Source organism: Phanerochaete carnosa, assembly GCF_000300595.1.
Source record: "Phanerochaete carnosa HHB-10118-sp unplaced genomic scaffold PHACAscaffold_40, whole genome shotgun sequence".
Classification (NCBI taxonomy): Eukaryota; Fungi; Basidiomycota; class Agaricomycetes; order Polyporales; family Phanerochaetaceae; genus Phanerochaete; species Phanerochaete carnosa.
In genome coordinates, this window is record NW_006767667.1 from 1 (window position 1) to 12,866 (window position 12,866).

The 12,866-nt window shown below is 49.3% G+C and overlaps 7 protein-coding genes across 7 annotated transcripts; 6 read left to right on the forward strand and 1 right to left on the reverse strand.

Moving 5' to 3' along the window:
* Positions 1–33: 33 nt before the first annotated feature.
* On the forward strand, positions 34–698 carry PHACADRAFT_265741 (uncharacterized protein; the record flags this gene model as incomplete). Its single annotated transcript, XM_007402169.1, has 3 exons — positions 34–127; positions 178–213; positions 273–698. Coding segments are annotated over 3 exons (306 nt in total), but the record flags the coding sequence as incomplete, so codon positions are not given.
* Positions 699–2,587: 1,889 nt separating this feature from the next.
* Positions 2,588–3,354, reverse strand: PHACADRAFT_265743 (uncharacterized protein). The gene is made up of 2 exons (XM_007402170.1): positions 3,112–3,354; positions 2,588–3,049 (listed from the first exon to the last, which is right to left on the reverse strand). The coding sequence occupies exons 1-2, from the start codon at positions 3,331–3,333 to the stop codon at positions 2,597–2,599; spliced, it is 675 nt and encodes a 224-aa protein (XP_007402232.1). The 5' UTR covers positions 3,334–3,354; the 3' UTR covers positions 2,588–2,596.
* Positions 3,355–4,147: 793 nt separating this feature from the next.
* PHACADRAFT_107234 (uncharacterized protein) lies at positions 4,148–4,345 on the forward strand (the record flags this gene model as incomplete). The annotated part of the gene is made up of 1 exon (XM_007402171.1): positions 4,148–4,345. One exon carries the CDS (start codon positions 4,148–4,150, stop codon positions 4,343–4,345), a length of 198 nt encoding a protein of 65 aa, XP_007402233.1.
* A 577-nt stretch (positions 4,346–4,922) lies between these two features.
* Positions 4,923–5,594, forward strand: PHACADRAFT_201897 (uncharacterized protein; the record flags this gene model as incomplete). Its single annotated transcript, XM_007402172.1, has 3 exons — positions 4,923–5,052; positions 5,118–5,292; positions 5,348–5,594. The coding sequence occupies 3 exons, from the start codon at positions 4,923–4,925 to the stop codon at positions 5,592–5,594; spliced, it is 552 nt and encodes a 183-aa protein (XP_007402234.1).
* A 2,221-nt stretch (positions 5,595–7,815) lies between these two features.
* Positions 7,816–8,173, forward strand: PHACADRAFT_76141 (uncharacterized protein; the record flags this gene model as incomplete). The annotated part of the gene is made up of 2 exons (XM_007402173.1): positions 7,816–7,890; positions 7,982–8,173. Coding segments are annotated over 2 exons (267 nt in total), but the record flags the coding sequence as incomplete, so codon positions are not given.
* Positions 8,174–8,836: 663 nt separating this feature from the next.
* PHACADRAFT_214464 (uncharacterized protein) lies at positions 8,837–10,480 on the forward strand (the record flags this gene model as incomplete). Its single annotated transcript, XM_007402174.1, has 2 exons — positions 8,837–9,924; positions 9,977–10,480. The coding sequence occupies 2 exons, from the start codon at positions 8,837–8,839 to the stop codon at positions 10,353–10,355; spliced, it is 1,467 nt and encodes a 488-aa protein (XP_007402236.1). The 3' UTR covers positions 10,356–10,480.
* Positions 10,481–12,237: 1,757 nt separating this feature from the next.
* Positions 12,238–12,866, forward strand: PHACADRAFT_154628 (uncharacterized protein; the record flags this gene model as incomplete). The annotated part of the gene is made up of 4 exons (XM_007402175.1): positions 12,238–12,465; positions 12,518–12,543; positions 12,598–12,669; positions 12,760–12,866. Coding segments are annotated over exons 1-4 (372 nt in total), but the record flags the coding sequence as incomplete, so codon positions are not given.

Sequence of the window (12,866 nt, forward strand, 5' to 3'; positions counted from 1 at the left end):
GGAATGATATGCTGATGGGATGACCGTATAGACGGCGTGTTCACGCTCGAGCTGTTCCTTCCAGAAGAGTATCCGATGGCACCGCCAAAGGTGCGCTTCCTGACGAAGATCTACCACCCTAATATCGGTGCGCCCCTCCTTGTGTGTTTCCCTTCCCGCTCCCTCATGTCCTAGCAGACAAACTCGGTCGCATCTGTCTAGACATTCTCAAAGGTGCTCCCTCGTCTCGCATGTTTGTCTATGGTCGCGTGCTCATACGGGGCGACGTATAGACAAGTGGAGCCCCGCGTTGCAGATCCGGACAGTACTACTCTCGATACAAGCCCTACTCAGCGCGCCGAACCCGGACGACCCGCTTGCGACCGATGTTGCGAAGCACTACAAGGAGAACGAGGCCGATGCCCAGCGTGTCTCGCGCGAGTGGACCGAGAAGTACGCTCACGCCTAAGACCTCGCCGCTCTTTCTCCCTATCGCAGTCTCTCGCATCGAGCGGGTTGCTAGCATTGAAGAAGAGATGATGTACAGAATAACAGAGAGGGGTTATAGGTGATAGAGGTGCGAGATTGGGTTATACGCCATCGTGTGAAGGTGTAGCCAATGGGTATGTACGCTTCTGCGAGTATTGACTGTTCTTTCTGTATCCTCCACTGTCCTTCCTGGACCAACGAACAAGAAACGATCATCTTACGACTATCACATACGACATCTGTCCGGTATGACTGGGTAGCCTGCGTCTGACAGGGTATGCCGTGCTCGCCATGGCGCAGACAGATATAAGCGCCTTGTCAAACCGAGACAGCTTAAGGACAGGGCACCCAAAACTTAACAACGAAAATACCACAGACATGACGCCAGAATTCACAAGCTTACCTTTTTGTCGGCCGGGACCCGCCACCTTCTTGACGCCACTTGCTTGCTCGTGGCTGCACAACACGCTACTTTCCGCCTCGCGTGAGACGCCGTTCTGCGCTAACCTGGAGGTCAACCCAAACACGATTTTATAAATGCATGTATTTTGACGACGTCTATCCCCGCTCTCAAGGTTGATAGACTTACGCAAAGCCCAAGGTGTCGCCATTTCCTCATGCCTGTTGTACTCAAGCGTTTCTCGATCGAGCCGACTCCAACAATTTAGCAAACCGATGGGTGTATGATGGTCTGTCCACAGCTTGGTACGCTTGATACCTTGTTACAAGGGGCTAACAAGCGACATTCACAGGACTTTTGCTATAACAGATCTTGTAGCACCCTGCAAGGGCCAGCACCGGAACATTGTTGTTTTTCGACCAATATTAAGCGCTACCGGAGCCGAAGTCTGCAATCTAGGGTAGAGTGACATTGAAGTAGGGCTATCGCACTACTGTTGCTCACGGGTCAGATGTCCATCTGGTAGTCGATGTACCATTTCGGCTGGCGGTCCAGTAAGATCTTGCTCAGCTTGTCGACCGGCTTTCAATTCGGTCAGCCGCCTGTGCATAATTGCGTACTCATAATAAGTGTGGAAGGTTGTATCTTCTGTACCCTTGGCGGGACTCTCGCAAATGGCAGACTTGACGTCAAGTCTCCAACTCCGGCGCAAGGCCTCGAGAAGATGGCGCTCTTGCGCGGTTATTTTCACCCAGGATGCGGCAGACCTTGTGCGCCCTCTGTCTGAGTGCCCCTGGACCTCTTCGTCAATTTTCAATCGCACAGATACACGGTGTATATACGAAGTCGCCGGGATGACGGGTTGCATGAGCGGCCCCACAGCCGTCTAGTACGCACTTTCCCACCCCTCGGCTTCCTCATTTTCCGGGATCGTCGTCAAGCACACTATTCGTTATTCACATGAGTAGAAAAGCATCTCAAGTTGCAAGGTTGCGTGGCATCAGGAGAGTCGCACTTGACCGCAGGTTTGGATTTGTCCTCGGACTGAGGCTCGTTCTCTTCAAATAACTATTTACCTGCGCGTTGGACTCGATGTGCGGCTCGTTGACGCTATGCCCTCCCACTGTAACACACACCGTTGCATCATCGGCGACAAGCACCGCATGTACTTAATCCACTGGCTCTACGAGCGCATACCTGCCAGTGATATCCTGTGGCGCACGACTGTCGGCTGTACAAGTCAAAGATGGCACCATTAGGGTGAGTAGAAGCCGCCTATATGCTACAAACTTTCTGATATGATATGTCCGCCTGGACACTCCTATGCGAAATTGGACGGCATCGCTCGGGTATGACAGGGAAGTTGTGTGATGTCTCTTGCCTAGATGGAGTTGATATTGTGGCGAAAATTACGGCACTTAACCTTTAGCACACCCAGTACCCGAACGACTCAGTGATCAGCGTGTATAACCTCACACGGCAAATATTGATGAACTTGTCGAAAATATCCAGAATACAACACTGGCTACGTGACACAAACGCAAATGTTCATGAAAGGTATGCTGTACATGAACAAGTAAAATACACTCCTATGGGTTACGAAAAGCCCGTTTCTCGGATTACAGTACAGGTGCAAATCATATTTCTATCCTTCCTGATATTTGGTAGCCTGGGAGAGCTGTCTTTAGTGCTGAAAGACGAAGTTGATATACCGCTCATGCTCACAGGTCAAGGACCGTCTAACTGGAAATCGACGAACCACCTCGGCTGCCGGCCCAGCAAGAGCTCGCTGAGTTTGTCGACCTGCTTCTGTGTTGCTCGCTCGTGCATTCTTGAATACTTGTACGCATAGAAGATGGCGAATACAGGGAACACGTCACTCTCTGAGTCTTTGTCAGGGTTTTCGCGCACGGCGAACTCGACTTCGAGCCTCCGGATCCCTGTAGCACGGCGTAGGGCCTTGAGGGCATAGCCGAAGATGGTGCTGTTCTGCAGGTTATCTTCGTCCGGGATGCGGCAGACCTTCCGCGTCCACTGTATCAGTGCTTCTTCGACCTCTTCGTCGACCTCAATCGCGTATATGCGCGGTGTATACACCCAGTCGTTGGGAATAACAATCGCTACAAGAGGCTCCAGACCTGCCTTCTGTCTGCGCTCTTGCTCTCTCTCGGCTTCCTCGTTCTTCGGGACGACGTGGGTTCGTGAATAGGTTTATACATGAATGTAAAAACACACACACACACCAGCAGATTTGCAAGATACGTGGATGCACCAAGCTTGGCTTTAGGAGAGCCGGCCTTAATCAGGGATTTTGATTTGCCTTTCGACCTGAGCTTTTTCGACTTATTCGGTTTGGATGCTTTGTTGGGCTCGCCCTGCCCCTCCGCGGACGACGCTAGGGGAAGGTCGAATGTCACCTTACGCTGTTCCTTCTTTGTGGGAGGAGGTTCGGTGAGAGAGGACATGTTGGCTACGCGTGAAAGTGAGCAATTGTTGGCTGGCAGTGGCGGCGACTGGTAGGTTGTGTTCGGGCGCTCGCTCCCTGTCCAGCTAAGCCAGCGATAAACAAGTACAAATGAGGAACAACACGTGCTTAATCAGGATATCGTCGATGGCCGTGAGACCAGCCCAACTACAGTGTGAGATGCCAAGACCTGGCGCCTCCGTCCTGGCCTCAATTTTGGTCTGGAAGCTTGTTCCTTCGAGATTTAGCAGGAAACTGGGTATTCTGAGCATAATTCTGCGATCCCGAAATTTCGAGTCACGCGACCTAATTCCAGATTTCGGGCCGATATTTTCTCCAAACAAAGAATTGCTATCGCTCATGCTGAATAGACGTTTTATGCTTCTCCCAAAAAACAGACCTGCCTCGCTCACGCTCGGAGACCAGAGGGGAGCAGCAGCTTCACTAATGGGCTCATAATTGACATTGAATCTCTTGAGGATGATTCAGACTATGCGCTTGAAGTCGAGGACTTAGAGAATGACTGCGAAGCGCCTTCCCAAGCTTTCGGTCTCATGAGGGGCACAAAGTCTAATGCGGCAGATACCGAGTCAGATGTTGAGGTCAATATGCATACCAGGGCAAGCAGAACGGAATGCGGGTTGTTCTGCAGGAGCGAGACTTATAGGTCGACTTGGTAGTGAAACAGTGGCAACTTGAAGACACTGCCTGTTGGAATCTACAGTGAGTGTAAGGTGTCAGAGCAAGCACGGACGCAGCGACGCAAAGGGGTAGAGGCTGTATGAATGGGCACAGAAGAGGAAGTGGGTGTGTGAATGGATGTTGAGGAGCTGGATGTTGACTCTGTTCCAAAATCTGAGACATGCTGCATGCAGCGCATTCTTTCGCTGCAGGTAGACCTTTTAGGGGAGAAGTCCGTAATCCAAACTTACCCCGAGTTCATTAGCCACAGCTGTTACTTCATTCTGAGGTATCACTGTGAGCTCAATTTTATTGAGATGTCCTGGGGTTGAACCAAACGCCGTGAGTGTTTTCTGTCTACACCTTTTGCTTGCTTACCGGCGGCTTAGACTTTTGGGAGCTGCAACGGCAAAGGAGCTCTTGCCTCAAATCTTGGCCTCATGTCCTCTTAAGACTGTCTGCGCATTCTTCTGCAAGACCTGGACATACATGGACGCATACAGGTCCGTCTATTTTATATTAATTGTTTTAGTACATTACTACATCCAGCTGGACTGAAGCGCATCCACCCCTTCAGCAAGGGTCTCATGGCGGTGCAGATGGATTTTGCAGTCAAAGAATATCGCTCTCAACGACGCGTCGGTCTGACTATTATGATGAGCTTGCAGATGCTGGACAACTCTGCTTGAAGGGTGTTCGCGGCGGAGGGTACATGAGGTCTAGTGTTGCCACGGCTTGACTGCTTAGCCGCTAGTCGTTGCAGTCAAGCCATGTGGCAGCCAAGCCAAGTCGCTGATTGGCTCTTGGCTGTTACGCAGCTTAGCTGCGGCTTGGCGCGACTCGGCAGTGGCTTGCAGTCAGGTCCAGTTGTCCCAAAAAGGCAAACACCGCGTCACCTTGCTTGCCACTATGCCTCCTCGCAACCATAGAAAGAAGAGAGCTGCCGAGACCCCTCAGAAGACATCTAAGAGGCAAAAGGTGGCCTCTAAGCATGTTGAGTTTGACAATGGAGCTGTTATGACCCAGTTTAGGCTGTCTGGTGCGCTTTTTTTGAGCTTTTGTGCAGTTTGATGTTGTCTGCTGATAAAATCTTGAATTCTGTAGGTGAATTCTCATCTGAGGGTGCTGTCCAAGGTTCCCCAGCAAAGAAGAGAGGTGGTAGGAAAGGTCCAGGGGTTCAGGATGTTGCTGAAGAAGAGGTGCTCATGGCATTTGTGTCGCCCCGGAGAGGTCGTGCCAATCACCAGTACGATCCAAGTGGGGAGAGCTCGATAGACAAGTGGGTGGTGACCAATACTGCAAATTGCTATGCTCAAATGTTTGGATCTTTGTAGATCTGTTCCAGTTGCTGATAGTCGTGAATACATCAACATTGATATTGCAGACAACTCTGAAGACTCGCCTACTAGTCCAATGCCAGCTGCAGGCTCTTTACATGATCTCCTGCCTGCTCCTGCCATCCCAACTCGCAAGCCAGCAGGCCCTCCCATTCACCTGTTGCCGGTCAGCGTCAGAAATCGCCTCATGGGCCTGCAGGCAATAGACAAGGCAAGCAAGCTAAGGATGTCTGGCCCTTCTTGAGACAGATGAGAATGGACGCAAGAAATGCAAGTTTTGCTTGTATGAATTTCTTTCAGCTATTTCTTTGCACTTATTTCTAAAAAAAACTCGCCAAGTTTATGCATGAACAGAATCCTTATCACCATGTGTCCACCTGGACTACTGCAGGCACAGACAACCTCCGAAAGCACTTCCGAGATGCTGATCTTGACGAGTGGGTGGAGGCGTGCGATAAGGCACAAGTCAAAATCACAGCGAAGTGTGCTATGGCACAAGTCGAAGCCTGGAGGTGACGTCAACATGGACAACCAGATGTTGCACAAGCAGATAACAGCCGGCCACAGTTCACCAAGGAGCTATTTGTGGATTACATTACTGAGTGGATTGTTGCTGACGATCAGGTGTGCTTGAAATTTACATTTTATTGTGCTTTAAATCTGAATAAATATTTGCAGCCTTGACGCATCATTGAAAATCCACAGCTTCACAATATCTTTCTTTTGCTTCGCTCTGAGCTGCATGAGAAAGATATTCCTGGGCGAACCACTATCCGAATACGAGTTGGTGAGGTTTTTGAAGAGTATCTCAAGGAGCTTAGCCAGGATATGAAGGTAAGTGGCGAAAAATTTACAAAAAAATTCTGCTCTAATTCCTAATTATAGAATGCAGTTGGCAGCAAATCCTTCACAATGGATATGTGGACTGACCCATTCTTATCGCTGTACATGGCGGTTACTGCACACTGGCTGCAGCTTATTCTTGAAGATCGTGGTAACAGACTTCAGCCGCAGCTTCAAATTTGTGCAGATCTTATCGGCTTTCACCGTGTCCCCTCCAGACACACCAGTGAGCATCTTGCGGCTGCATTCCTTTATATCCTGGACCATATCAAGATCACAAACAAGGTACAGCCATTTTAACAACTTAAAATGATTAAACCACTTACTATCCTTTAAAAATATATAGATTGGCTGGATTACAATGGACAATGCAACAAACAATGACACCTGCATGGAGGCTCTTGAGCAAACCTTGCGAAAGCGTGGAATTGCTTTTGACAAGCTTCAATGTCGCATTCGGTGTGTATATTTCAATAAATCAATTGCAGTTTATTGCTCAAAATAACTGTAGCTGCTTTCCACATGTTGTCAACTTAGCATGCCAAAGTGTTCTTAGTGCTATAACTGAACTTGAGTATGTCAAGGAAACGTTGCAAGATTTCGAGCCAGAAAAGTTTTCGCCACACAATTTTCTTAATGCAGTCAAACATGACCCTATCGCAACTTTATGTTCTCTCATTAGAGCAGTAAGTTTAATTTAATCTATACAAGATAGTGATTTGCCTTACCTCAATGTATAGATTCGTGCATCTGCACTGCGTTGCCAGCATTTTATGCAGATTTTAGTCAATATGGATATGGCCATTCTGCAGCTTCTCAAAGACGTTGAGACACGGCGGTCATCAACATATCTCATGATAGATCGGGCTATTCTACTTCACGAGGTAACAATTTATTTTGGCATACTGTATACTTTCAGGCTTATTTATTTATAGGCAATTGAACAATTTCTCTATGGTTCAGAGTTTGCAGAACTTCGCAAGTATAGCATGAACAATGAAGAGTGGAAAGCTTTGGAAGTATTCGATGAGATCCTTCAGGTAAGTTTAGTTTTCTTTATTTATCCAAGTAATAAATTAAACATGAATAGGTTCCACATGTGTTTCAGCAGCTTTTATCTTCAGAATCTACGCCAACACTCATTAGTGTTTTACCTGCATTTGAAGCCATGAAGCTACGCTGGCAGGAGCAACAGGCAAAAGTATCCAACGCAGCTGGAATTATTCAGCAAGGTCTGGACAAGCTTGAAGACTATCGTGATCACAACCGCAGCTGTAATGCATATACTTTGGCCACTGGTAAGCACAGCTTTAAAGCTGCTAAAATCTGAAGCTAAGTTTATTAGTCATCAATTCTGCATGTAAGCTGGAGTGGTTTGAGCAAAACACTTCACCAGCAGAAGGGGCTGCAGCAAAGAATCTATTTTTAGCTGAGGTGCGCTTTAACTCATATTTTAATCTTCATTTCTCTCTATATTAACATTCATTTTACAGATGCACAAGTATAAATCCAAGATGGCCCCTTCGGCCTTGGCTCCAGCAGCTGCAGTGATTCAAACACAGCAGCAAAAGGCCTACAACATTTTATTCAAGGGTAAAGGAAAAGGTCCATTGGCTGAGTGTTCAGTAGAGCAAGAGTGGTATGCATACATTGCAGAGCCCACAGATGGATTTGTGGATGCTATCACATACTGGAAGGTGAGTGTACACTTACTGAAACTTGTGCCATAATTTTTCTCTCTATTTTTCTCCATTTTTTTCGAAATATTAATTTATCTTCACATTTTAGGCATCTCAGACCAGGTTTCCAACCATCTATGCCATTGCAATGGATATTCTGCCTATCCAAGCCTCTGCTGTGCCCTGTGAACGTGTCTTCTCATCCGGAAAGATGACAGTCACAGACCGGCGCAACAAAATCGGTGGAGAACTCATGGAAGCACTGCAAATTCTCAAGTTCAGGTTCAAGCAAGGCCACACATGGTTTGGACATCGGAGAGGAGCTCAAGGACTTGGAGAGCCGCGCAGAAGAGTCCCCAGAGGAGATCAGTTCATATTTAGCATCACTCAAGTAGGACAAGCAATGTTACGATGAATTCCGCGGTACCGGTGTGAACTACCTTCCTTTTTGGGAGGGATGATCGGCTGCAAGCCGCTGCTCAGCCATAGTCGCTTATAGTCGCGGCTGCACTGCGGCTTGACTTGACTCGGCTGATCCCAAAAAGGAAAAGCCGTCCAAAGTCAAGTCACAGCCAAGCCGCGCCAAGCCGTGGCAACACTAGTCCTGATCGGGGTCTTACACCTTCCATATTTGTGTTATGACTAAGCGGGCGCCTTTCTCAAATGGAAGTCCAGATTTTGGACCTGGTCGAAAATTCAAACTTGAGATCAGAAAGAAAGAATGAGATACATCTATGGATATGTTGTCTAACCATGCTCTGAAGTGATTTTTGAGAGGATATGAGGAGTTGTGCGAGACGAGATACATCGACAAGTTTTCGGGTGCCGAGAGGTCGGTTTTGAGCGTTTCACACTGTAGGCCTTTCCATTGTGCGGGACAATCGATATAAGTTTCACAGACTACCAGCCTCCAAGTGTACATCAGTTTCCGCACTCAGGCTTTCCTCCCGGCGTCTCGCATTCCATGCCAGTCGCAAGTCGTTACGTCGAGCTCCCGGACGACTTTCAGGGAGACGGCTTCATACAGTCGTTGGCACTATGTCACGAAGATGAAAAGCTAGAAGCCCCTCTGTATGGTGTGTGGGGCCCATGTCTTGCAAAATATCTACGCACTCCCGTCGGGGTAGAGGACATCCTCGTCCATACCTATCCGCAGTATCCTGCAGACCTTCTGTTCGACGTCGGAGAGATGGACGTCCACGGATCGGATGAGCAGGGGCACAATCGATGGGTGTTTAGGGGGAGGTCTGATCTTAATCTCCAGATGCTATTACGCTCCCATGTCGAGCGGACCCCTTCACCTCTTGGTCAGCCGTTAGTAAATTCCACAGCACTGCGCACGCCCGACGGCGACGATGCACCTGTGGAGAGCAGCAACCCCGGAAGTGAGATCCTCATCACCAAACTAGACCTTGCGAGAGCCATAGCCCACGTCACCAGCCCAAACTCGCCTTCGAACTCCTCAGTCGCGACTCCGCCACCCAAGCGCTCGCGAGCAACAGCCGTCCCAGATTTCACTCAGATTTGGCGCATCGTTGACAAGAACGAGCACGGAAAATGGATGTGCGACTCAGATGGCACTGTGATGTTCTTTGCTGAGAACAAGAAGCACATGAAGTTCATGTCTCGCGTATGGCAGTGGGTGGAGATGAGGATCTCCATTCAGACGTTCAGACAGGCCCGACACGTCTTCAGCACATCCAAGAACACCAAAGTCCTTGGCGTGATGCACATCCTCGGGTATTATTGGCGGTATTTCGAGTATATCCGTAGCAAGGCCTTCGATCCCCCAAGTGCAGATGAGGAGAATGATCCGACCTACGAGCCCGAGACTTCTTCGGGAAGCGCCAGCAGGGACAGCTCAGATCCGTTTGCCGACAACGGGGACACCAGTGACGGTCTCAAAAAAGCACGCAGACACGAGCATATACCTGAGTTTATCAAGACCATTTTCAACGGACGGAACTACCTCCATTTAATTGACGATTACGAAGATACCAAGGCGGCCCTGGCCGCTATCGGCGCAGAAATTTACTATGGTATGGAAGAACGGTATGCTCGTGTGTATATTGTGGTCTATCTCGCACTGACGCATCTTTCACAGAACCTGCGGCTCCGATAGCGACTCTGAGGACGACGAGGACGATGACGATGGCGACGACAATGAGTACGAGGGAGAAGGTGGCGATGAATGGGAGGGCGAGGAAAGGGACCGCGATTCGGATGTTGTCTCGTACTTAGACGAGGTTGAAGGAGCCGAGGTGAGACAGAGGACGACTGAAGACAGCGAGGAAGCCGACGACGAAGCCGCTCGTCCAGACTACGGCTCAGACGAGTTCCAGCTCTCGGCTCAAGCAGACAGCGATAATCTTGTTCAAGGCCCTCCGATCAGCGAGTATGACGAGGACGAAATGATGCCGGGTTCAGAGGATAGTGAAGCTGGCGACAAGAGTGGGGATTATATCGCCAGAGACAGGGATTGAAGCTGAAGCTGAAGCTTGAAGCACAGTTGTACAATGTTCGGTGAATAATATGTCAGACTTGGTGTAATCGCACGTGTACTTGTTGAGCCATTATTATATCTCTACAATTGAAGTACTGTGAAAGAGGAATGTATATCGCTGTATAATGCAAAGCGGACAAGGCATCGTGCTTAAGACGGTCACACTCTATGAGCACAGGTAGCAGTGGACGTCGGTTTTTCGAACGAGATTACTGGCAAGTTTAGTTTTGGCCCGGGGGAATGAAACTAATAGTAATTGGGGCCTTGGGGTCACAAAGAAGCAACGCCATTATATAACACATAGAAGAGGTGGCCTGGCTGCGCTCAGGGAATGTTGTACCCGCCGACTCTGACGTTGAACGCTGGGATCAGCGTTTTCTGTTTTTTTCTGGGTATGACGAACATTTAAAATATTATTAAACGGCATTAGTACTGTACGCAATCGCGAAAAATACACACCGGAGGATATAGAATTTTTATTGCATTGCACAGGTACAAGTACGGCTTGCAATGGGACGGTGGTGAGGGTGTTGAGGAGCGGGAAGATCGCCAGACGCTCTCTTGTACTTGGAAGAGGAAGAAGGGGTTCATGAGCTCGCGATCAATGCAGAGGACGTCCTCAACTTCGTGGGAGGTCCGCCATCGAGCGAGTACGACGATGACGAACCGAGCTCGGAGGATAGTGGCGGAGGCGACAAGATTGGAGATTATGCTCCTAGAGGTAAGGACTGAGGTATAAGTAGCAGGCAGGACATGATGCACGTAATTGGGAAAATTCGATGGGGAAGTCGAGTAAGGTGTTAAGATACTCAACTTCAAGTGCGTGTTGGTAGAGACAATCGGCATAGTGTGCGAGGATAGCCCCATGAAACATCAGACATCAATGTCGCGGAGAAGCATACAAGTTATCGTGGGACCAGCAGCCGTATCGGTTGAGTAGGGGATGGATAAAACGAGAGCGGGTTCGTATGTCCAATGCGCGACGCGCGGAATGAGTTGGAGCCATCACGACTGTGCACGCCACAAGTGGATCGATCTAGATGAGAACTATGGACGTTGCAGCTCAGCATCCATGATGAAAACCAAAAAGATATGACACTCGGAAATCCCTCAGTCCTTGTCCACCCTGTAGCCTGCATGGGCTCAAATCTAGAAAATGGTCACGTTTGATGAAAGATGACGGGTGTCGTATTCACCGCCAGGCATGTTTGAGATCTTCAGAATACAGTGGTCCAGTATTCTGCGGATCCCAAATACAGCATTGGAGAGGCAGCGAACGCGCTCAACAGACGGCTTCGCAGTGAGAATTATGGGCGCCGCAGCTCAGCCTAATATTGGCAGTCTGTGGCAGTCATAGGCTTCAAGCTTGGCACGTCCTTCCGCTGCTATTCCATGGCTTAAAGTCAGGATACTATCTTGATGTCAGCGTCCTGGGCAAGCTAGTCCTCCACCAGTACAACCCAGATCAACGTTCACGTCCATGAGCGGGCGGGGCCGGACACTGGCCGGACCCGGACGAGCTTTATCGATCTGATCGGAGGCGGGAATGCGCTGGCGCCAATCAGGTAGTCGGTGTGGCGGACTCGATTGCGGAGAAGTCACAAGCGCGTAGGTTGCCCATCTTTCTCTCCTTCCTCGACACTCTCAGATACCCCCGTCAGTGAATACCCCGACGGTGCATGTCATACTACTACCCCCAGGATGAGCGACTCGGACGACCGCCGCCGCAACTATACCAGATCAGCGAGCCACAGGTGACTGAGCCCAGGCAGCACCGCGCCAACACCCCAGAGCGTATCCGCGAGAGAAAGGCTCCATGGGTGCGTCCTCTATCTCCTACTTCGATTCTGTGCACTGATCTAGATATGCGAATAAGGTCAAAGAGCCATATTCACATAAGCCTCGCGATGAGGACTTCTACATGCAGGATCCGACCGACGGGCGTATGAAGCCGAACCCAGAACTCCTCAAAGATCACCTCTTCAATGAAGGCCGCCTCACAGAAGAGCAGACAGTTTTCATCTTAGAGGCTGTCACGGAACTCATGAGCCGCGAGCCTAACATGCTCAACCTAACCGGACCTGTCACTGGTGTGTTCACGCGCCAACGGTCATTGCACGCACGCGAGCTGACGAACTGCAGTGTGTGGAGACATCCACGGTCAGTTTGTAAGCCTCTTTTGAGCAGGAAATGTGAGACGTAGACATTGATGTGCCACGCAGTATGATCTCATGAAGGCCTTTGAGATTGGTGGCAAGTTTACGGAGACAAACTACCTTTTTCTCGGCGACTATGTTGATCGAGGATCCTTTGGTATTGAAGTATGTATCCAAGATGAGCGCAACTATTTGATTGCAGAAGTTTATCTAACTCGCGCTGGCTAGTGCCTTCTCTACCTCTATACCCTCAAACTCTGGTATCCAAGCGCGCTCGCCCTCCTCCGGGGAAACCACGAATGTAGACATCTAACAGGATTCTTTACCTTTCGTCG

What these genes read in the sequence shown, in the direction of transcription:
- PHACADRAFT_265743 (XM_007402170.1), bottom strand. Translation starts at nt 3,333, where the DNA reads ATGTCCTCTCTCACCGAACCTCCTCCCACAAAGAAGGAACAGCGTAAG. An exon ending in CGTATCTTGCAAATCTGCTG is followed by an intron (nt 3,050 to 3,111) that starts GTGTGTGTGTGT and finishes GTCGTCCCGAAG; the next exon opens with AACGAGGAAGCCGAGAGAGA.